Here is a 22,058-nt window from a genome sequence, read left to right on the forward strand (position 1 = left end):
CGGGGCTCACCACTGATTCACCGTTTGGCTACACACTGGGCTAAAACGGGGATCCTCGTCCACAAATGTTCATATTCAGCATATTCAGACCAACCGCACCACAATACCTCTATGTCTGATTATTGGAAAAGTTATCCAGTGTTGGTGGGAGGTCAGGGACTTTTCTCCAGGCTGCATGATGGCTCATACCTTATGGGCCCATTGTGCTCTAGGAAAATTCATTAAAATAACATTTCATTAAAAAAACATAAGATTAAGTGAAATAGTGGAATCTTTTATTTGTCTCTTAGAAAGATATTTCCTACTAGTAACGCAAGAACTTATTCACAGGGGTTTAAGCACAGGCCAAACACTATGTAAAAGTTTAAGACAGAAGAAGACAATGAAGAAGATGCTTTTATAACTAATGTCATCAATAGTTTTTATTTATCAGTTAACTCCATAAGTGCAGTAAACAGAATAAAACAGAATAAAATATTTGATATGACCACACTTTCCCCTTAAACCAGCACCAGGGTGTACAAGGTACTTGGCAGGTAGGTTGTTCTGAGCTTCTTGGTGAACTTCTTGGGGACAGTGTCTTCTGAGTCTTCATGTGATCCCAGACTGACTCCGTGATGTTGTGTTCAGGGCAATGTGAGGGCCAGACCAACTGTTGCAGGACTCCTAGTTTTTCAGGTCTCTGACTCTGTATGTTTAAGGTCATTGTCATGCTGCAGAATGAATTTCGGATCAACGATCCTCTATCTGCATCTTCTGCATCTTATGATATCTAACATGCATGCTTGGAGAGAAAAAATCTGGCGATGTGATGATCGCTTCCATGAAGAGGACATTCAGAGCATGTTGATATTCGAAATTCTAGTCTTTCTGAGTTAATAAATGCCTCATAGACATATGTATATGGTGTATAAATAATAGGAGAGTACATCTGATATAAATGTAATAAATACTAGCCTACTTTACAGGTGCATTTGAGGAGATTGCTATCATAAGAAAATCTACACCATGTCCACTTCACATCAGTCCATTTGTTTTTTTGGTTTTTTTTTGTCTGACTAGTTTGTAAACTAGTTTGTAAACTAGTCAGACTAAATTTGCAAGAAGTGGTTTATCACTGGCAGGTCAGTCACAAACATATCCATAAATATTAAATAAATAATATATATATATATATATATATATATATATATATATATATATATATAAATAAAAAATAAACTAAAAAAATATATATATATATATATATATATTATTTTATTTTATTTTAATTTTTTTTTTTTTTTAAATCACAACATTGCGATACATTTCAGTCAGTTTAAAAGCAGTGAGCCACAAATCAACAAATACCATTGTTGGGTCAATATGATGAGTAAGGCCTATACAATGTTTGGTAACAATTATTGCATGTTAGTAAGTTGTGTTTTTCCAAAGCTGTGAGAAAAGAGGTGGAAAACCCTTGAACTCAACCCCAGGTTAAATCATCATTTATCATTACTCAAATCAAAGTTTTGATTCAGTCACCTCAGTCACACAGATGTGAATAAATTCAGCTCTCTGATCTTTAAGAACGGTGATCATGCCTGGGTTAGGATGCTAATCACATGCATGAACCAGGTAGGGCACAGAATATTTGGTTCTGGACAATCAAAAGCTTTTATTCACACACACACACATATATTTGCAATCTAAATATTAAATGGTCTTTTCTGTCAAACTGAGGAAAATTTGTGAAAAATGGATTTTCACTTAACTTGGCAGATGTATAATTCATTAATATGAATGGTGACAGGTGTTGGGCCGTGTGGGCAGGTTATCAGCCATGATACTACCTGACAATAGTTAGGAATTTGTTTGTTCTGTTTTCTCCACTTTACTGCACATGGTCCTGCATAAAATCCTGTGTAGGCAATTGGTCTCAGGGTTATGTTGCATTACACTCAGGGGTAAGCCTTCATTAACAATTTGTCTCAGAGCTGAGGAGCCACTGAACCTCCTGGTGGTGAAATGAACAAATTACAACGCTTGTAATGCATCAGAGGCAGCCTGTGCTGAAATCAAACATATTTCGTGCCCTTTCTGTACATCCTGTAAAAATCATTTCTGTATCAGTACAATGTCGCCACCTGTTCTTTCATTTAAGCCTTTATACATCTCAGTCCAATAAATGTATTCACATGAGGGTTTAAATATGAGTAAGGATCCAGCAGGTACAATATAATATAATTCTGATGGTCTAGAGCTGTGAATTATATGAAGACAATCTCACCTTTTCATTTCATTTAAAAGCATACTTGTTCACTCCCACTGGTGCTGTACAGCCTTACTGTGGCTTATACAATATCTCACAGCCCGGTGATGAGGGATTTCATCACAGACGGACTCTGTGTGCTCACTAACCTACTGAAGACTAAAAGGCTTTTTGTTAATATAGAGCTGTTGCTTCTGGTTTGACCCCTTATAAAATAATAATAATTTATCTTTTGATTATTTTTAGAATTCCAGTTTCATAACAATATTGCCGCTGACCAAGCCACTGGTCTGAAAACTATGGCTGGGTGCAGAAACATATGTTAGTCTGGTCTGTCATTTGTTAGACATATGTCAGACACATCCTGGTTGGAAACTTGGCCTAAAAGTGAGCTAGACATTTTCGCAAAAAGAGAGAAAACTACCTCAGGCCATCCCACAATTAACGGGTGTTCATCGACAATAACAAACAATGACTAGTGGCACAAAATGCTGTGGAATGAGCAACAATAAGGGAAAGATTGTGAATTCATTTCATATGCACTTCACCTTAGTGTTTCCAATTTCTGCAGCTTTATACTTCATCTCCACTGCTAGTCAGGGCGAGATAATTACTCCACATTTAACCATTAAAGTTAGTTGCTTTGCAGATAATGATTTTACATACAAAAATACAGAGTTTTAAAAAATGACACACTCAAATGATCTCCACCTCAGCCAGCTACAACAGTAAAATACTACTTACACATGAATGCATCTGTAATACTAATCCAACAGTACAACACTCACAGCAGTAGGTTTTCTGCCAACTTTTACTTTTGATACTTGAAGTACGGACTCTTACATTAATACATACTATTATTTAAGTGCCATTTTCACTGCAGGACTTTTAATCGTAATGGAGTGTTTATATTTTGAAGCATTGGTACTTTTGCTTAAGTGAAGGATCTGAATACTTCTTTCACCAGTGAAAATGTCTGTGCTCGGTAATTTCTCTCCACATTTTCTACTGAAACAGAGGAGTACCTTATTGGCTTATTATGAGGCGTTGTTCAAAAAGAGGCTCCGTTTAATTAGATTATATAGAAAATTAGTCCTACTGAAAATAGTCCAGAATTAGCGTTGTGCAACCAATGAACATAGACCTGAACCATGCTATATTGCTAAATCTTAGATAGATAGGTTTGAGCAACCAGACACTCAAGAGCATTTGTAGGTATTGTCCATCCCTACAAAATGCATAGGAACTATTTTTCACTCAGAGATTAATAAAGTATAATTTGAGACACAATTGTAAGGCATATATCTCAGTTATTATTGTTAAGGTAAGTCAAAGTGCTCAGAGAAGAAGTCTCGAGTTTACCATCAGTCATCGCTGACATAAAAAAGATTATTCACAAACACTAATGCAAGAAAATTCATGCTCTACAATGACTGACATTTTTTTTTTCCCACCAACTTTATTATACAAATTCTTTGTAAGTCCATGTCGTATCCAAGGGGATCAATGCATTGAACAATAACAAAAGGGTAGTTTGGAAATTTACAGGCATGAAAATAAATCCATGAATTTCATTATTGGACACTGTCCCTGTCCATACAATTGACTGTTAATAATACTTTACATTTCAGGTGGCCAAATAACCATCTTTACTCTAAATGAATTCATAATGGTAAAAACACACACCATATTAATTCATTTCCCTCTGAAAACTAGCCTCTTTAGCTCACTTGCCTGTGTATTAGTTCTCAGTTGTGAAAAAGAAATAACTCCTGTAGCCATGTAGGAGGCTACGACAATAGAAAGACAACAAAATGTTATGAGTTTGGCACTGTACAATTCATTAAATACTAACACATAATTTGTTGAATCCTCAAATTAATGTCAAAGAGATCACTCAAAATATTCTGATTGTACTAGCTATACAAAATACAATACTTGCACAAATTAGATTAACCATTTATAAAATTGTGATAATGGAGTTTCGATGGATATGGCTTGTGAGATATTACAGACTTTGCTACAGACCTTTTGTGGCTCTATTTAAAAAATCTAAAACTACTGTGTGTCATCTGTCCTAATTCCCTGAAAAGACACTGCACTTAGAAGCAATCAGGTGTCCGTCAGACCTCTGTCTTTCTCCAACCTGTATAATAAACATTCATCCGAACACACATACATTATGGCATCATGGGTTTTGTGTGTACAACCCATTAAAAGTTATTGGGTCAGGCAGCTGCAGTGGCGACAACAGACTGTCTCGAGTCTGGTGGCGTTACCAACTCCTGGCCCATCCCAAACTCATCTATACCTCACTGGCTGTTAAAACACCATCATCTACACATACATGTTTAGAAGGCTGCAGATTTTTTCAATAGATGTTTTTGTACCAGAGTGGAAACCTAAGTAATCACTTGAGATCAAGAAGTCATAAGGCCGATGTCTAGGCACAGTACATACAGCTGGAGAATTGGCCATATAAGCATCGATGACCTTAAAATCCAGACATACTGTAAATGCCTCTCAATGAAATGGAGCTGGCATGCATCAAGATTTGGAATGTTCTTAAAAACTTGAATTTATGACCAGATGTATGAAAAACCAACTAGTCATGAGAATGCTAGTTATCTAAAAACAATAAACACTTAAATCCCACCAAGTAAAAGAACATCACATCATAAGATAATTGTTAATAATAACCATAACAGTTATAATAATTATTAATAATAACACTCCATCATATTCATAACAACTACATTTAGCACTGTGTATAGGAAGATTGTCCGAATGAAATCTGTGTTTCTGTTTATCAGCATTTCGTCTCCGTATCCTTTCACATGACTGAACAAAAACCAGTAACGCATTCCTTCTTTGATCTGCGTTAATTACCTCCGATTTCTGTTGATTAAAAAAAAATCCTCTCTCAATACAATACCTCGACACATTGATCAGTCACACTTTCAGCTGTGCTCGTACAGAATGTAAACCTTGAGGACACGATACAAAGGGTGTTTTGTATCTGGTGCAAATATCAGGGGATAGATTTGTGCAAAGTTTTGTCTCTGTGTTTCTCTTTGAACTGTGCTTAAATTGCTCTTGTTTTTTGTACACATTAATACTTAATACATCATGACAATATCAACACAAAATCAAGAGAAAGAGATAGCATTTTATATGGACCACAGATATCACATACTACAGTATATAGGATAGGATAGCCCTTAGTATTGATAATAAGCGTTGTTATTGATGAAGATTTTTTTTTTTTTTCTTTTCTATTTTTTTAAACTCATACTGGCTGAAGTGCGTTATGATACAGCAAGGTCTTCGTCTTGAGGATGGGAAGGGCTTCCTAACCATCCAAGTCTGTTACGGCATACGGAGCCATGCAGGAGAAGGCCTCAGGTTTGCCCCCTCGCTCCTGACTCAGAGGTTTTTGGCTTGCTCTGAAGCCAATCCTTTGACTGTACAAAACATCACTGACTCGTATTAATCTGTCACCTGGTGAGAAGAATAAAATGGTGATTGTCAGACCAGCTTCTTCTGTGGTATTTTCTTTGTATCTCCGTAAATGGCTTTGAAGGACAGTTGTGTAAGTGCAACCTCTGCGTCATGGTCTATTCATTTGTGCTCTATTGAAAAACCTTTGCTCCTCATACACAACTTACATTAAAGCAAGTTGCCTTTTTATTGGTAAACTGAACACATATGTCGGTTCTGTAATCTCTTGACTCGTGTGTGGTTATATCAAGATTTTTTTGTAATTTTGTGGCTGATGGCTCTATATTATTTGGCAGCCCACTGTTTTTACAGTTAGGTCCTGATCTATAGACGGGAACACTAGGGAAAACTTACCCATAATGTAATCATATCAGCTTACACTCCTGTAGTGTAACAGTGATCAGAGTGTGAGGTCCTCTGGGGATTTGATCTAAGGTCACATGGAAAACTAGGCAACCCAGGCATCAGATTTGTAATGTGGGTACGTCCGCAGTTTAAATCGGGCGCAGAGTCCTGCCAATAGTGTCAGGCTGCTGTGTCCCAGTCAGGCACAGCCCCCATCTTGTCTGCTCATTCACAAAGGAAGCAACAAAAAGCAGTTCTGTTCCCGCGTGTCAGGGTGAGGTTGGTTCAGCAGAGTGTCACAGCTCCAAAAATCCCTCATCAGGCACACGGTTCATCCAGACTCATCTGGTCCACCGGGCTCTTTACCAAGAAGATTCAGTTTAATAAATCATTGATGGCGAGGGCTGAGCAGGTTGACAGTCCAGCAGGTAGTTGGCTCTATCCTCTATGTAATTCTGTGATACAATATTCCACATGGTCGTCCTCTTCATCGACCTTTTCTCTCTCTTTATTTTTTTTTTGATATCGTCTGGTTCCCTATCTAATATGGCTCCTGAGTACGTTTTGAAAAACATATATATAAAAACAAAATTATGAACGACACTTCTGTTGGTTTTGTTTCACCTTTCTAGTCAGTCTTTCTACAAGTAACGGCACCGCTGTATATGGCAATATGGCAAATTCTGTTACAAAATATGGCTGATGTAGGCTATCACATAATTGGAACAGATATTTCCCACCTAGGTTTTTAATTAAGTAATCATATTTAAGCTATTTAATTACAAGATAATACTAATTTGAATAGCCTAAACACGTTATACTGTTACTATACTTTATACCTCTAGTTGTATTTCTTGTAGTTGTATATCTAATAGTTAAATGCAGAAGGGTGATCTATTCCCATACCAAACATGAGGGGTAAACTCTACATTAGGCACAGACCTCACACTGTCACCTCATTTTTACTCCCCGTCCTGATCCCCTGACTGCCCCCTCCACTTCCTCCTGACCCTCCACCGCCCCCTCCCGGTATGAAATGTAGCTGCTCAATGGTGTTCTGCCTTTTCGCTGCAAAAGCCATCCTCCTTGCGCTGTGGCCCCCTAGTGTTCCCGTTCCCATGACTACCCCAGCCCCGGGCATCTCCCCCGCCCAGCCCATGCCCCCACTCATGTGCCCCGTCATGGCCGTGCTCCTCTCCTGCTCTCGTCCAGACGTTGGGTGAGAGTTCATCTTGATCATGTGGTGCCGGTCGAGAGAGGGTGTGGCACAGACGTTCTGCTGGGACTGGGCCTTCTGCTGGCGAGGCAGTGTGGGGACAATCCCTCCTGTGTGAGCGTATGGATCTACAACGCCCATACCACCAACCCCCATCCTCTCCTCCAAATGGTCCGGTGACATGAGCAGCCGTTCCTGTCTCTCCTGCCTGTCCTGCCTGTCCTGCCTGTCCTGGGTCTTGCGGGTGAGGGTCTGCGTGTTGGAGTTCTTATTGGAGGCAGCCATGGCTTTGTAGTACTGGTGTTGCTGGTTCTTGGACAGCCTGGACAGAGTCCCCGTGTTGCCAGGGACATCACCCATGTTGAGCAGCTGGTCAGTGGACTTGACTTTCCTTGGGGGCTTGGAGAGGGTGTCGTAGTTGGGGTTGTACTGGGGCTCTGGGGGATCCAGAGGGTAAGGATTGGGGGTGGGTGAGGCAGGCATGCCAGAAGGAGGTGGTGGGATCCAGGGACGAGCTGCATGCCTGGGGAGGGTTCCCCTTCCACTAAGGGTGTAGTCTCCACCCCAGTGGAGGTGGTGCTGAGAGGACTGAAGGGCCGGCTGAGCTGTGTGTGGCCGACGCTTGGTGGTGCAGTAACCAGACGAGTACTCATCAAGACCTTTCTCTGAAAGCCAAACAAAATTTCTCTGAATTGTTTATCACCACTGTAAATAGAATCAGCACATAATGACGAATCCTGCACTTTGCCATAGTGTCAAGAGTGTCACCGTGCTTCAGTACTCATGAAACAGCTGCACAAACCACACTGTTAGAGGAGTGAGGGGCAGACAGGCTGGTACATTTGTCCTCATTTCTCCAAAATGAAGGTACTTACCGAGGCGTTTGAGTGAGGAGTATCTGTTGAGCTCAGGCTTGGTGGCGCTCTCATAGGAGGGAGGCAGCTGAGCCAGGTTGTGCAGGGAGTGGTGGAAGGCAGGCTGGGATTTGGTGTTGTTGTGTTTACTGGAGAGCAGGGTGCCTCCAGCTGCCAGCTGAGCATTGTTCATTCGAGGGGTGCGTTCTACGGAGACCACAGGGAGAAAACGACTGTGTGTTAAATGAGATTTGCTCCTCTGGATATATCGCACTGCATGTAGCAGTGTGTGAATCTGGTAACATTCACTGGAACAGACCGATTTTAACTTGTTTTCAACACTAACAAAAGCAACCCAAGCTATGATAATCATTATTATTGTTGCGATGAATGAGTCTACTTTTGAGCTTAAAATGAAACTGAATGAAGTAAATGAAGCATCTTGGTGATTACACATAATTTACATAGGAGCCCGGCTTTCACCAGCTGCCTTACCGATAGTTGCGGTGTGTTTGGGGCTGGAGCCTGATGAGTGGATGAAATTGTGTTGCAAATTGCCCACTGCAAGTCAAAAGAACATAAGGTAATCAGCTCACAAAATGGATGTCAGGCAGTTTCAAGCTCAATGGTATTTTAGCATAAAAAGATCAAGGCAACAATGCACATATAGCCATCTGCACCAATTCACCTTCGCATGACCATATGAGGCATACATATTTTATAAGCACTTGTGTCCAGATTCCTGTGCATTTAACTACTTCAATTTTGGAGCGGAGAGTTAATATAACTACATGCGGAAGTCAGAGGTATCTCATCTTACTGACCACAGCCACTAGAGAGAAAGAGAAATACTAAGGCTTATTTTTTTACACATGACCATTGAAGATTCTTATTTTTCCTGTCTCCTAAATAGCTGCAAAGAAGTCACACACACACATACACAAAAACATGCATTCATATAGACACGACATACACAATGTGCCTCTGCATTCAGAGGACGCAGTTCTAAAAGCTCTGATTACTGCTATTCACTAATGCTGTAAAAGCCCTAAACCCTCACATCTGTTGTCCTTGCTGGGCAGTCCTGGGGCGTAAAGATTTTTTGGAGCTCTCCCCAGTGTCCCCTGTCCGTCCCCAACAGTAAGAGCCACGCTGTTATTTCTCTCATCCTGCTGGACTGGGCTCGACTGGTGCCGCAACATGTCAACCAGGGCTCTAATGAAATCATGAACACAAACAAAAAGGAAACATAACATTAAACCTGAAAATAACGCTGGCTGTAATGTCACATCCATTTCTACCAACATTTCTAACACTAGGAAGATATACTTAGTAGCCAGTGTTTTAGGTCTAGCACTCTTCTGTAATGAGGATTTTTTTTTTTTCATATTTGTCATTTTAACTATTGCTCAAAATATATCTTATTCAATTTGACATAGAAATTTGTATGAATGAGACTTGAGAGCAATTTATCAAATATACTCTATTTGAGTCTTTTTCACAGTTAACCTACTCTGTGTATAAATGAAACTTAAAATATAAGGTCCTTCTTTAAGGAACCAACCACCACTTAATATTGGTCTACTACCATCATCCTCCTCTAATGTAGCCAAAGATTGAAAAATATTACCTGTACAAAAATCAAAATGCACATATTTACTGCCAAGATTGTGGGCCTTATATGAGATAAAAAGCCCAGAGGAAATCAAAACAACTATGAGTTCTGGAGCAGCCACTCGATGAAGATCAAATATGTTTCAGCTGATGACTAACAATATTATTCCGAGCCCAGAATAATGAATCTAGGCCATTTATGGAGTCCTGAAAACCTAATTTCATTACAGCATTCACATATAGAATGAAAAAACAAATCTAGCAGTCAGAAGTGATGAAAGGAAAATTTGAAAGCCTCACCTGGGCATATTGAGGTCCCTTTGGTTGGCTTCCTGTTGCACCTTGTTGAAGACCACCTTGATGCCCACAGCGACAGCCACCATGAACACAACCACACCACCGATGACGAAGCCAGTGTTGTGGCTCTGCTGCTTCAGTGGATCAAAGTCTGGGTCAGGGCCTAATTCTTCTGGTAATATCATGGGGTCTGTCTGAGGCTTGGCCCAGTCTGGAGAGTCATAGTTTTTACAGCTGTCCTGCTCCAGTTGCCGGCTACGCTCTGGACAGCAGAAGCGGTAATGGCAGGTTCCACAGCAGTAGATGAAGGTGTCCTTGGAGCAGTTGAAAGCGCTGTCAAAGTGTCCCATTACGTCATAATACCCCCGACATACATCCATCCATACATCTATCAGTCGTGGTCGAATGGGTGCTACCTGGGCTGCACCTAAGGGAGGAGCTAGGGCTTCTGCTGAAGTCACATTCTTGGGGAACATGACCTGGGGCAGGGGTCTCGGAGGTGCCTCCAGAACTCCCTCTGAGGACTCTGGAAGTTTCTCTGGGGTTTTGGTCCTGCCTTGGAGAGCAGCTGGCCTGATATTGGCCTGCATGGCAAGGAGCAGGAGCGAGGGGCTGGGGTCAGTTTTGGGCTCCGCTGTGAACGGTCTCCCTGAGGGGTCTTGGTGCTGTGGAGGGGGAGACGGAGAGGTCTCCACAAAAGTGGTAAATGGGGCAGTAAGGAGGGAGAGCAGGGAGACGGCGAGGACTCGGAGATTGGTGGTGGGCGTCATTTTTACATGACTAAGAGATCTATTTTCTGTTGTTGAGTCAATGCAGTTACAACGCTGTATCCGCTTTTGCAGTTTAACCCACTAAAACGGCATGTGAAATATTCCATAAGCATGTACAACCTACTGAATAATGATGATGTATCAATAGTTTCATTCAGTAATGTTGGATGATGAACTTTGAAATCAGGTTTGCGCCTTGATGTATGATGTAAAAATAGAAAAGAGCAGAGACAATATAAAATGAAAACTCTCAAAATCAGTTTGTGGGATTCAATAACTGTGGATAATGGAATTAAAATTGTTTCAATTCACTGTTAGAAAGGAACTCTGAATGTGTAACGACTTCATCCTTTGCCCTCCAAAAACACCTCTCAAGTTGTCAACACTAAAATGGATGCAGCTTCGTAAAAAGGACAAATTGAAAACAACAATCTTCATGCTTTTAGTACTTAATGTCTTATTCTACATGTCCCGATGAACAAAAGACCATGTGTCTGGTGTACTGCTGGAGGGAATTATTTTCCATAAGCACAAAGCCCAGTAGAAATTACAAGCAACTATTTTTAATAAAATATGGCAGACCCATACATTCCTGTGCTGATCATGGCACTTGAACAATAGTTTATGGCCAGTGCTATGTCAGATGTAAACAGTTTTATCTGTTCTGTTCATTCCTGGATGACGTTTTTAGTCTGGCACGACATACATTCAGAAATGGCACTTATTTAAGCTATAAGCAATTCTTTTCTGGAGAAATGTATGAAATCTATAATTCTTGTCATATATCTGGTGCTTTTTGGCATTGTAAACAATCAAATGAAAATAACAGACTGCACCACTGATAAAAACAGTTCATCAACAGTGCCTAGTTTCTCTGGAGCAGGGACTTCTCTCCATGTTAACTTGTTCTAGGCACTCATCACATCTATAGATACACCGCGTGCTTTATCTCAGTCTTTTCTATGGTGGGATTAATGTGCATCAGTACTTGCCTGGCACGGACTGTTACTGTGATTGGGATGGGAGTGATAATGAGGCAGGCTCAGCTTAAGTGCTAGAAGACTGTAACAACTGAAAATTAGGAGTAAGCATAAACCAAAGAAACGATTCCCAGCATGTGAAACACATTGCAAAATGAGGCAAATGTCGTAGATTTTAAATGCGCCGCATTCAGCTTTTAGGCACAAAATAACTCATTAGATATGAACTGAATGGCACATCGCTTCTCCATGTGACACATCTCTCTAAGTAAAATTATTCCTGATTCGTCTCCGAGGTTCAAAGAATATCACTTTTGTTGAGAAATATGTAAATGTGTGAAGTTATTGTGTTGGAGGTGTTGGCAATAATAGACAGAGGCAGATCTGTCTCCCACAGAAATTATAATTATATGTAATTATCAAAACGTCCCTATCTGTAGCAGAGAATGTAGGCACAGATGGGGGAGACAGAATGCTGAAATCACTGAGGGCTCCACTTGTTTCAGTTACATGCTCCTCTAACCTTCTGAGGAGAGTTCAGTGGAGGGAAAATGAGAGACACAAAGCAGCGGTTCTCCCACTGACTAATGTTCCAAAAGAGCTCTCCAGCAGGTTTTTTTTTTTTTTTTTCCCTTTCGTCGACTCTAAACGTTCTGCTCGATTTCCAGAATTGTCTTCAGGTTTACATGTCGACAATCAGACCTGGAATGTGTTGGCCGAGCGTCCACTGTAACACAAACGAGAGACATGTTTAGAAAGGAGCTCTGCAACCTCTTCTCCTCACTTTTTGACACTTGGATGCACACACATTTTAAGAACATGTGCACACAACATAGTCATTTTTATTAATTGCATTGTGTGTGTGTGCATTGTGGGAAGCCGAGTGTGTGTTAGTGTGCCTGTTTGGCTGCAGGAGGAACACGCTCCTGAAAAGCCAATGATAGAGAAAGAGAGAAAGAGAGCAGAGGGATAAATGCAGGGTAGGGATTTAAATGAGCAAAGAGATTGTGGCGAGCGGGAAGAGCCAGAGGTATAGATGCAGAGACGACCATGAGTGGGAGGGCGGTGTGTGGGTGGCACAGAATCGAGTACATTTCTCCCAGCACTTACCAATACAACATAGCACATCACACAAACAGCACCACCAAACAGATCTGCAAATACAGCCCATGCCACACACTAATCAAGACTGCAAATCAGCTCCTGGTAGAACAGTTAAAGGGGAAGAATCTGAAATTGTACAAAGGCTTTTTTGTGTGTGTGCGCGCGCGCGTGCGTGCGTGTGCATGTGAGAGACTATAGTAGGCATTCTGTAAACCTCCTTGTAGTCAGTCTCTGCCTCTCCTTTATTCTTCTTGCTCCCTCCTTCTCCTCTTTCTCCCTCGTTCTGCCTTTCTCTCTTTCTCAGATTCTGTGCGTGGGTTGAGGCAGCTAACTCTCTCAGAATAGCACTGCAGCTCTGTCTGTGTGTGAGTGAAAGCGGCGGTGAAAGAGAAGGGAGGCAGAATCCAATCTACACCCATTAACCAAACCAGATTTCAAAGTCACATCTGCCCGTCTCTTGCTCGACAAGATGACACTGATGCCTTGAACTGTCATCTGCCAACGCTGCTCAACTTCCATTACCACCCCCCCCCACCCCCCCTGCTCTGACTCCACTCACTTCATGAGGATTTTCTGGCCAGATATCCAAACCCCCACCCCCCCTTCTCAAGAACTGTGCAATTACAGCTGGATTTAAAATTCGCACTATAGCAAAAATATTCCTTCAAATGATTGCGAGCCAGTCCCTCTGCAGTCTAACATTACATATTTCCAGCAAAAGTGACACAACACACAAAAGCAGCAGTGCTTCCTGCAGGGACCTCTCTCTCCATAGGCTACTGTGCTGCTGAAGCAATGCAGTAGAGAGGGAGAGAGCGTGGATGGGAAGCAAAGGGTGAAGGGCACACATTGAGAACTGTGAAGATGCCTCCCTGAGTTACATGGCCACTGGAGGGAGGACAAGCCATTCCAGCAGATTCCTGCCACTGCAAGCAATTGCATGTGTGCAAAATGAACCAAGCGGGGGCCCCCCCTTTGCTCTGGTTGCAGCTTGCTGACGCCTGGGCATGCAACAATTTCAACAGGTGTTTGTTGGAAATGAAACAAAATGGCCTCTTTTTTCTCTCTGAACACGCACTGTGGTGTGAATGGGTGACGGGGAAAGAAAACCGTGAATGCAAGTGTTGATGCAAAAAGACGTTCAATTACAGTGGAAGCCGCGGAGCAGCGGTTGCGTTAGTCTTGTCAGTAAAATAGAAGCTGCGCAATGACTTTGCATCAGTCGAGTGATTTGGACATCGACTCCTCAGACTACACTCCATCATTTATTGGGATAATAAGTTGCAACTTGCAATGAACAAGCATGCGGGTTATGGACATGACTTGCATGTATCAGTAGGCTAAGAGTGCGTGGGTGTATCCGTGCCGGTGTGTCTATGTGTGTGTGTGTGTGTGTGTGTGTGTGTGTGTGCGCGCTATCAGTGGTCTTAACATCAGTATGTTCACAATGTCGCATTTGTCGAATAAAGTGTTTAAGTGATGAAAAACATGTCTGCCCAACGTAAAGCCTGTGTGTACATGTTTCTGTGGCGCAGCTTTCATCCAAATGTTTAGTCTGACAGCCTCCAGCACAGCTGATGCGTCTGAACAGACGCCAAAACTCGCTTTTTCGCACATACAGAAACACGCAGGACATATAAAACAGTTTTGCCTGTAATCCGGTGATTGCTTTTCCGTCAGTAAAAGGTGCATAATGTCGTGTCTTACCTGTGCGTTGCTCTGGGGTCTGATGCTGGAGAGCAGCGCTGGGAGAGCCTGCGCACTGTGTCTCAGAGTCTCTCGGACTGGCAGCCTGTTATTGAGGCAGAAGATGATCAGGACAGCTTGAACTGTTGCTGGATTTGCCACCTGTTTTTTTTTATTTTTTTTTTAATTGTTTTTTTTAAATAAGAGCTGCAGATCTCAGTCGTTGTTGATGTCTCTCCATCCGGCTACTGGTAATCCATTATCACGGCAGAAAGAGGGGGAAAAAACGCGAGTGAGAGAGAGAGAGAGAGAGAGAGTGGGAGAGAGAGAGAGAGAGAGAGAGAGAGAGTCAGTGCCCAACGAGATGTTCTGAGATTTTCTGATACATGTGACAAGGCAGTTCAACTACACACTACATCGGAAAATCCGGTTTGCTGCACAGGCACAAGTTAGAGCCGCTCTCCCGGAGAACACGCAGTGGTGCAGGGGTTCAAGATGCCAAACGTGTCCCCAGAGAAAACCAACTTTTCTCCTCTCTCACAACTGGCCGGAGCTGGCTCCCTTCAATAATCTCCGAGCCAGATTAGGTTTACACCGCCTCACTGCGACTGTCCTCACGGAGGTCCGCCGGTGGGGGAGCGCTGTGATTGGTCGGTCAGACCGGTGGCTCCTCATCAGGCCCATTCAACCGGTGGCGTTCATCTCCATCCACCTCCATTTCATTGCTCTAATTAACCGAGTGACCCCCAGAAAGGTTTTAGCCACTATCCCTTTCACAACAACAAAAAAAAAAAAAAAAAAAAAAAAAAAAAAAAAAGGTAAAAGACAACGCTACAAAAACCTGCAAAATTAAAGCAGCCGGTAAAATTCAATGGAAGACCTCCGAGATCCAAAGTGTGTGTGTGTGTGTTTTTCTTTTTTTTTTTTGTGAGAGAGAGAAAAAAGAGAGACACAGAGAGACACGGTTGCCACAGCAACTGTGTCATTATGTTGGTGGCCATTATGAAAGCGATGAAAACGGGGAAGGGGAAAAAAAAAAAAAAGTGCAAAAGCTTTAACACTGAAGCGTGAGGGAAACTGTCAATTAGAGGCAGAGCTACGCTGGCAATTCAGACATTTCTTTTGAGTTTAGGGACGAACGGGGGGGGGGGGGGGGGGGGTGATGTGAGGCTTGTGAGGAATGAAGTTGGCTCTTGTTTGGCCTCAGTCCACCGGCACATCACACTGACTGCCTCCTCGGCACATGAATGAATTTAGGTTTTTCCAGTTAAAAAAAAAAAAAAGATTTTTACCGAGTATTGTGTTACATGAAGTGAAATCTGTGATTACACATTAGGCCCGCAGGATGATTCACAATTAACACCATCACACTGTATGTGGCAAAGGGAAACCAGCATGCATCCCCTTTACACCTGACCCAGACTAAATATCAGCCCAAGATTCATACTGTTTTACAAAAGAAACATTTCAACCTGTTTCTTTTTTTTTTTGGGGGGGGGGGGGGGGGGGGGATAGGAAGGAAAATGGTTTTTACATTAATAGGAGAGGCTGTGCCATGGAGGTGTATACCAGGTGGAGGAGGCAAGCACTTCCAAAACGGGGCTTGGGGAAGGTGTAAAGGGCTGTGTGGAAGCCCAGGTGTCTAAGAAGGGCCTGATAATTACCTGCATGGCAAGCTGCTATTTCTACACAGGTGGGTGGGCTGCTGCATGTCTGCAGCAGAGGCCAGTGGAGGCCTTCATTAGATGGTCCAATGACGCTCTACCGGGTGCACTTTCACTCACTGGTATGCTGGGGTGGATGCAATTACTGGTTTCCTCATAATGGTTATTCCATCACTGCAGAACAGGAGACCACTATAAACAAAATGAAGTGCTATTATACGTCACAGAGCAGTAAACTCTTCATCCTCGTAGGCCATTCTCAGTGGTTACACTTATACACACTTGCACCCATCATTGCAGTTACACTGAAGTTACATTTTTAACATAGCAATTATGCATGCAAAGCAACACCAAACAAAAGAGCAAATATGACTCATTTTTCATTTCACTTCTCATATTTCAATGTTTTATTTAAATAATTTAAAATGGACACAAAATATCCAGCCAACAGTCTGCACATTAACAGGAGTTTCAAAGGCACCTTTTCAATCCACATTAAGACAGCGCTTCAGTGTGTTTCCTTGGGAAATGTAGACCCCGCGTGCATTTAGAACAGAGAGAAAACCTGCCCAGGAAACCCTGCTAGTGCAACGGGTGGGGAGACAATTTCTATCAAACGTGGAAGTTTTCCTACTGATGTCTTCTCTGGTACCCACAAGGCTGGTCGGAGAGCTGGGTATTTAAGAGCACATACTGCTTTGTAGGGAAGTAGGGGTAGTTTAAGCGAGTCACATCACTGTATGCTTAATACAGAGAATAGATGATTCTTTTTTTTTTTTTCTTTTTTCTTTTTTATACAGTTGTCTGGCAACCTACCCTGTTCCCATACAGCCACTGATCTATGTCTTCACACACAACCACAAGACAGCTGAATATGGACATGTCAATTATAAACAACTTTTGAAAATACTAGACAGTGAAACAGTTTTTGAGAAATTTAAAAAAAAAACTTAAGGGGATTGAGACTCTATGAAGAACACAACAGACTTTCTACTCTGCTGCCAACTCTTGTCATACCTTTACTTCAGTCAGTGCACAGTAATGACAAGTACACTTTAAAAAGATGTTACTATTTCATGTGACATTAACAACATTTCTCTCCCAATTGTGACTTCTTGCATAATTGTTTAGCAACTTCTACCATTATTTTCCTTTGAGCTCAATTTGAGTTAGTTAAAGTAACATCTTGGTTAGACTCAAGAGTGAGCCTGGCTGAGCAGTACACAGTACCATCACAGCCGCATTTACCAAGAAACACTTTAAACGGAGCTGCTATCATGTCTGAGGTTATGTTTCATTAATGGACAGACAGAGGCCATGTTTTGCAAAGTGAAAGCCATTCCCCGTGTCATTCAATCTGAAGACGGCAGAGGGAAAAATACACATGATGGCATGATTTTCGCTGTGAAAGTGTATTTGTTCATTTAAAAGGTGGAGCAATCTGGTGGCAAAACAAAGGGTAAGGTATGAGTACAAAGTGGATAGTCTGAATTGGTGGTAGAAAGAGTCAGAAAAAAGGGAACAAAAACATCGTCAGCACACTTCAATATTTATATTTACACACTCTTGCGCGCACACACACACCCACATACACACACACACACACACACACTGAAAATTTTGCTGAGGTATTAAAGTCGCCTCAATGCACGCTTTTTATCTGCTTTCTTTTTCCCTGCTACATTATTAGTGCTACTACTACTGCTGCTGCTATTGCTGGTGGTGGTACTGGCTCCATTAGCGCCATTACCCAGAGCTGCTGGCACAACTGCTGCACTGGGTCCCGCTCTCTTTGTGGGGTCACCTGCGTGCTTCTTCGGCTGTGGGCCATCATTAGGGTCCTGAGGAGCCCCAGAGGTCCCGCCGGGCCCGCCCATTGCGTGGATCTCTGTGAGCAGTCGAGCACGGGACTCATATTCTGCATAGTCCTCTAACAGCAAACGCCCAGCCTCTTCGTTCAGAGCTGACTCTGGGTTCGGATGGATGAGAAGACACTTGATTGTCTGTGGGGGAAATAAAGAAGAAGAGATAAAGGTGAAATATAGTGGAGAAAGAAAAGATGATACTCTATTACTAGAATAACAAAGAAGGACGGATGGTTCCTCTTACAAGTAAGACATGTCTGAGGCCGAGTTCTGCCTTCCAGTCCCTCTTCAACACGTTGACACAGATCTCTCCCTTGTGACCCACGTTGGGGTGAAAAATCTTGGTCAGGAAATACCCCTTGGGTGGAACCGCAGGGAAGTCCTTCCCAAGGACCAGACGCATTCGGAAAATGCCACCAGCAAATGGAGTTCCCTCTGTCAAAGCATAAAGAATTCATCACATGAACAGTATGTCCTCACTGTGCCAAACTTGCTCCATAAAAAGAAAGAGGGTCATAGAGCGGCAACTGAGTCAACTAACAAAAACAGAAAAAAATTTCATCCAAGTCCGTCACAGATCATTAGTTCAAACTCCTTGACTTTTTTTTTAAATCCGTTTTGGTTCTGATGAAAACACACACTCTAATGAACATATGACCTGATGAAATGTACTCTATTGCCACTTGAAAATAATGAATACATTATCTGCAATAGCTTATAAGTACACTGTCCTTGGACTGACAAAAGCAAAATGACAGTTTTGGCTGTAGTTTGTTTGCAAATATCTGATACCACTTTTTGTATCAGCACCCAATAAGTCACACTGATGCAGAGAAGGTCCTCTGTGGAGGAGGTAATAAAATGTGTACAAGTGTCAGGCTCTTCAAGGCCTACTTAACAATAACAAGGTCTGAAGCAGTGAGCTCATTGTGATAAGTTAGCATGGACTGGCTGAGCGGTAAGAGTGGGTTATGTGTCTCACATGATTAGCAATGCCCCACAAAATCCATAAATAAAGTACATTAATGTAAATTTTCAAGCAGCCATGGAAAGGAATATTTTCTGCTAGGTAAAAGGGATGCATTAATGCACCTCAAAGGAGATGTTAGCCTGAGGAGAAAAATGATGCAAAAACTAACAATTAAACTTGGATGGTTAACCACCAACTACCTAAACAGTGGAGCAGATGACTGTTACATGTTAGCCAACATAAGAGATTAACAGGCAAGTGGAGTTATGACCTTATGCTGATAATGGAAGAGTGGTCATCAAGTGAAATTTCCCTTGACTGCCTAATAGCTACAGCATGATGCCATTTTACTGAATGTGTAGTGGTAGGGCAGCTTCAGCTGTGTTTCCAATACGTAGGCTCTGCTTGGTACAGGTGGATAAAATCCCTCCATTTCAATTTATTCTTACTTTAGAGCACCTTATTTCACTCTTTTCAAACTAAACTCAGTAACTGAATGGGCACTCAGATTCAGACCCCTTCACTTTTCTCACATTTTGTTATGTTTCAGTCTTATGCTAAAATTTTATAAATTCATTGAAATATGATATTGGCATAAATATTCCCATTTCTGTATATGGACTGCTCAAGAATTATGTGACTGTTATCTGATAGGTTGCATGCCTGATGAATAAAATGACAAAATACACATTCTGTATTAACCATTCAGTAATTCCATTTGGTCAGGGTCTCAGATCTTATTATATACATATAATTAGATAGTATCATATGCTAATAAAACTGCCTCGTGGACAGACACAGATCCAAACCAACACTGAGACGTGAAAAACAATGTAGTGCAAGACTCTAAAAAACTTGAAAATAAAATAAAAGACAACACAGCGGGTCCATCTCTGGGCAGGGCCTTACCTGGTCCTTCAATGGCTGTGTGCAGTTCAGTTATGTCTTCCTCACTGGGATAAATCTTGATACCCTCAGGAGGGTCTGCTGCTAAAGCTGAAACCTCTTTGTAGACCAAGCGAAGAACATGAGGGGGCAAATTCTCCACATTGGAGTTCTGGAAAGAGACGTAAAGATGGTTTAGCTAAGTTGGGTTATGCACATACAAATGCAGACCTACCGTGAGGGAAAATCTAATAGCTAGAGGTATTATGATAATATGGAGAGAAATGGTCATGCTGCTTTACTGACACCATTAACTTACTGACTGAGGGAGATGAAGTTCACCCTGGCAGACAGAAAATAGGTAAATACACCTACATATCTATACACTTGTAGTATATAGTATATTGATAACGGTCTGCAACAAGACCTTTAATACACCATTGTTGTTTTTTTTTCCTTCCAAAGGAAAGTAGTGTGGTTTTATTTCCTTCAGATGAGCACCTGCATTTTGACTTCAGCAAAAGTGCCACAACAAGGTTTGTGAAAATAATAAATACTGGTATCAGCTTCGATGAGCCATATGAAGCTATTATTAAAACAGTCAGTGTTCTGACGTGCGATTATCAGTTCAATGCGCCAACACTGAACCACTGTGACCTCTCTTAATGACACATACCCATTATGCTCAGTATACTGGCGTTTTTAACAATTCAAAAATCATAACGCTCAAGATCTGTGTAGCATAAGACAAATTCCCCATCAACCTGAGACCTTTTTTTCCTATTCCCGATTCTGTGTTACGCTGCTCTTACTCTTCATTATATTTTCATCATGATTTTAACACACCATGAGCTGTTTTGAGTGAACTACAAAGTTTAACCTTTCTGGCAACGGTTCTTACACCCGGTAAGTAGCCCCCCTGGAAGTCAGACATATTTTAACTTGTTTCACATGAACTTATCTGGCATTGACACAAGCCCAAAAGCCAGGTCATATAGCTACAATAGTGGGGTAAATGTAACGTCCATACATAGGTAACTTTACGTTAGCTTTAGCATTGCTAGCCTAGCCTCGATCAGATAACGTTAATATTAAAGCTGTCGGTAGTTTTAAAATGTGTAATACTGTCCGTATTATATTCTTTCAACTTGTTAAATTATGCAAATGTAGAAGACGGTTCTTGATTAACACCATAGACTCCAGCAAATAGACACAACCCAAATTAAAAGCTCGACGTCTGGCGACGGATAAACATCGTATCAAGCTAGGAGCTACTCCCGTTAGCCGTTAGCAGTGAGCTCGGCTATCCGACTTACCATCTTTAAAATGAGTTCTGCTAAAGTGGTGGATGCCTGGCTGCTGTCAGGTAAGAGGAGACCTTTCCGTTAATGTTTGAAAAAAAAAACTATCTTTGATGACAACTTAGCCTGGTCTCACTGGCTGCTGTTCTTTTCTTCTTTTCGTTGACACAGGAACAAAAATACGATCCTCAGTTTAACCTACCACCACTGACCAATGGGCATCTTAGAGACATGATACGTCATAAAGGTTGAGCCAATCACAATGCACTATTGTCGTTGCATCTTAGTCGAAAGGCCTATCAGCCACACAGAATCAAAACTAAGACTGATAATGGCCAACCATTGGTCCGTTTGAAAAACTCACACCTCCTCATGAACAGTACTGAAAAAAGATAGATCTGTTATAATTAAACACAATAAAGATGAAGGAGATCCAAAAGAGAGAAGTAGAAGTATAAAATGACATGAAAAGAAACTATTCAAGTAACAAACAACCACCACTGATTAGCGTATTTGATACATGGAAACTGAATTCAAAACTGCAGCCAGCCTGAAGCCCACAACAGAAACTGTGACCACAGCCATCAAAAGCAGCGAAAGAGGATTCAGCTCATAATAGTGAAGATACAGGCAGAAATTTATACGAGTAGCTGAAACACAAAAAGTCAAACACAGCAAGATAAAACAAGATGAACACAATACAGCAATATATTTTGATGTTTACCATCATATACCGTATAAATTTGCTTATTCAA

At 41.6% G+C, this 22,058-nt stretch overlaps 2 protein-coding genes across 2 annotated transcripts; both read right to left on the bottom strand.

Annotated features, from left to right (window-relative positions):
• Positions 1-3,685: 3,685 nt before the first annotated feature.
• Positions 3,686-15,538, bottom strand: LOC139613880 (protein shisa-6). The gene is made up of 7 exons (XM_071470872.1): positions 15,035-15,538; positions 14,640-14,866; positions 10,082-12,555; positions 9,228-9,382; positions 8,663-8,728; positions 8,189-8,374; positions 3,686-7,978 (listed from the first exon to the last, which is right to left on the bottom strand). Exons 3-7 carry the CDS (start codon positions 10,846-10,848, stop codon positions 7,041-7,043), a joined length of 2,112 nt encoding a protein of 703 aa, XP_071326973.1. The 5' UTR covers positions 10,849-12,555; positions 14,640-14,866; positions 15,035-15,538; the 3' UTR covers positions 3,686-7,040.
• A 1,508-nt stretch (positions 15,539-17,046) lies between these two features.
• ube2s (ubiquitin-conjugating enzyme E2S) lies at positions 17,047-21,517 on the bottom strand. Its single transcript, XM_071470919.1, has 4 exons — positions 21,319-21,517; positions 20,027-20,174; positions 18,392-18,582; positions 17,047-18,285 (listed from the first exon to the last, which is right to left on the bottom strand). Exons 1-4 carry the CDS (start codon positions 21,319-21,321, stop codon positions 17,914-17,916), a joined length of 714 nt encoding a protein of 237 aa, XP_071327020.1. The 5' UTR covers positions 21,322-21,517; the 3' UTR covers positions 17,047-17,913.
• Between the last annotated feature and the right edge of the window lie 541 nt (positions 21,518-22,058).

This window comes from Trachinotus anak, unplaced genomic scaffold (assembly GCF_046630095.1).
Source record: "Trachinotus anak isolate AG129_WGS33_773 ecotype Australia unplaced genomic scaffold, CSIRO_AGI_Tana_v1 ptg000032l, whole genome shotgun sequence".
In the NCBI taxonomy this organism is placed as follows: domain Eukaryota; kingdom Metazoa; phylum Chordata; class Actinopteri; order Carangiformes; family Carangidae; genus Trachinotus; species Trachinotus anak.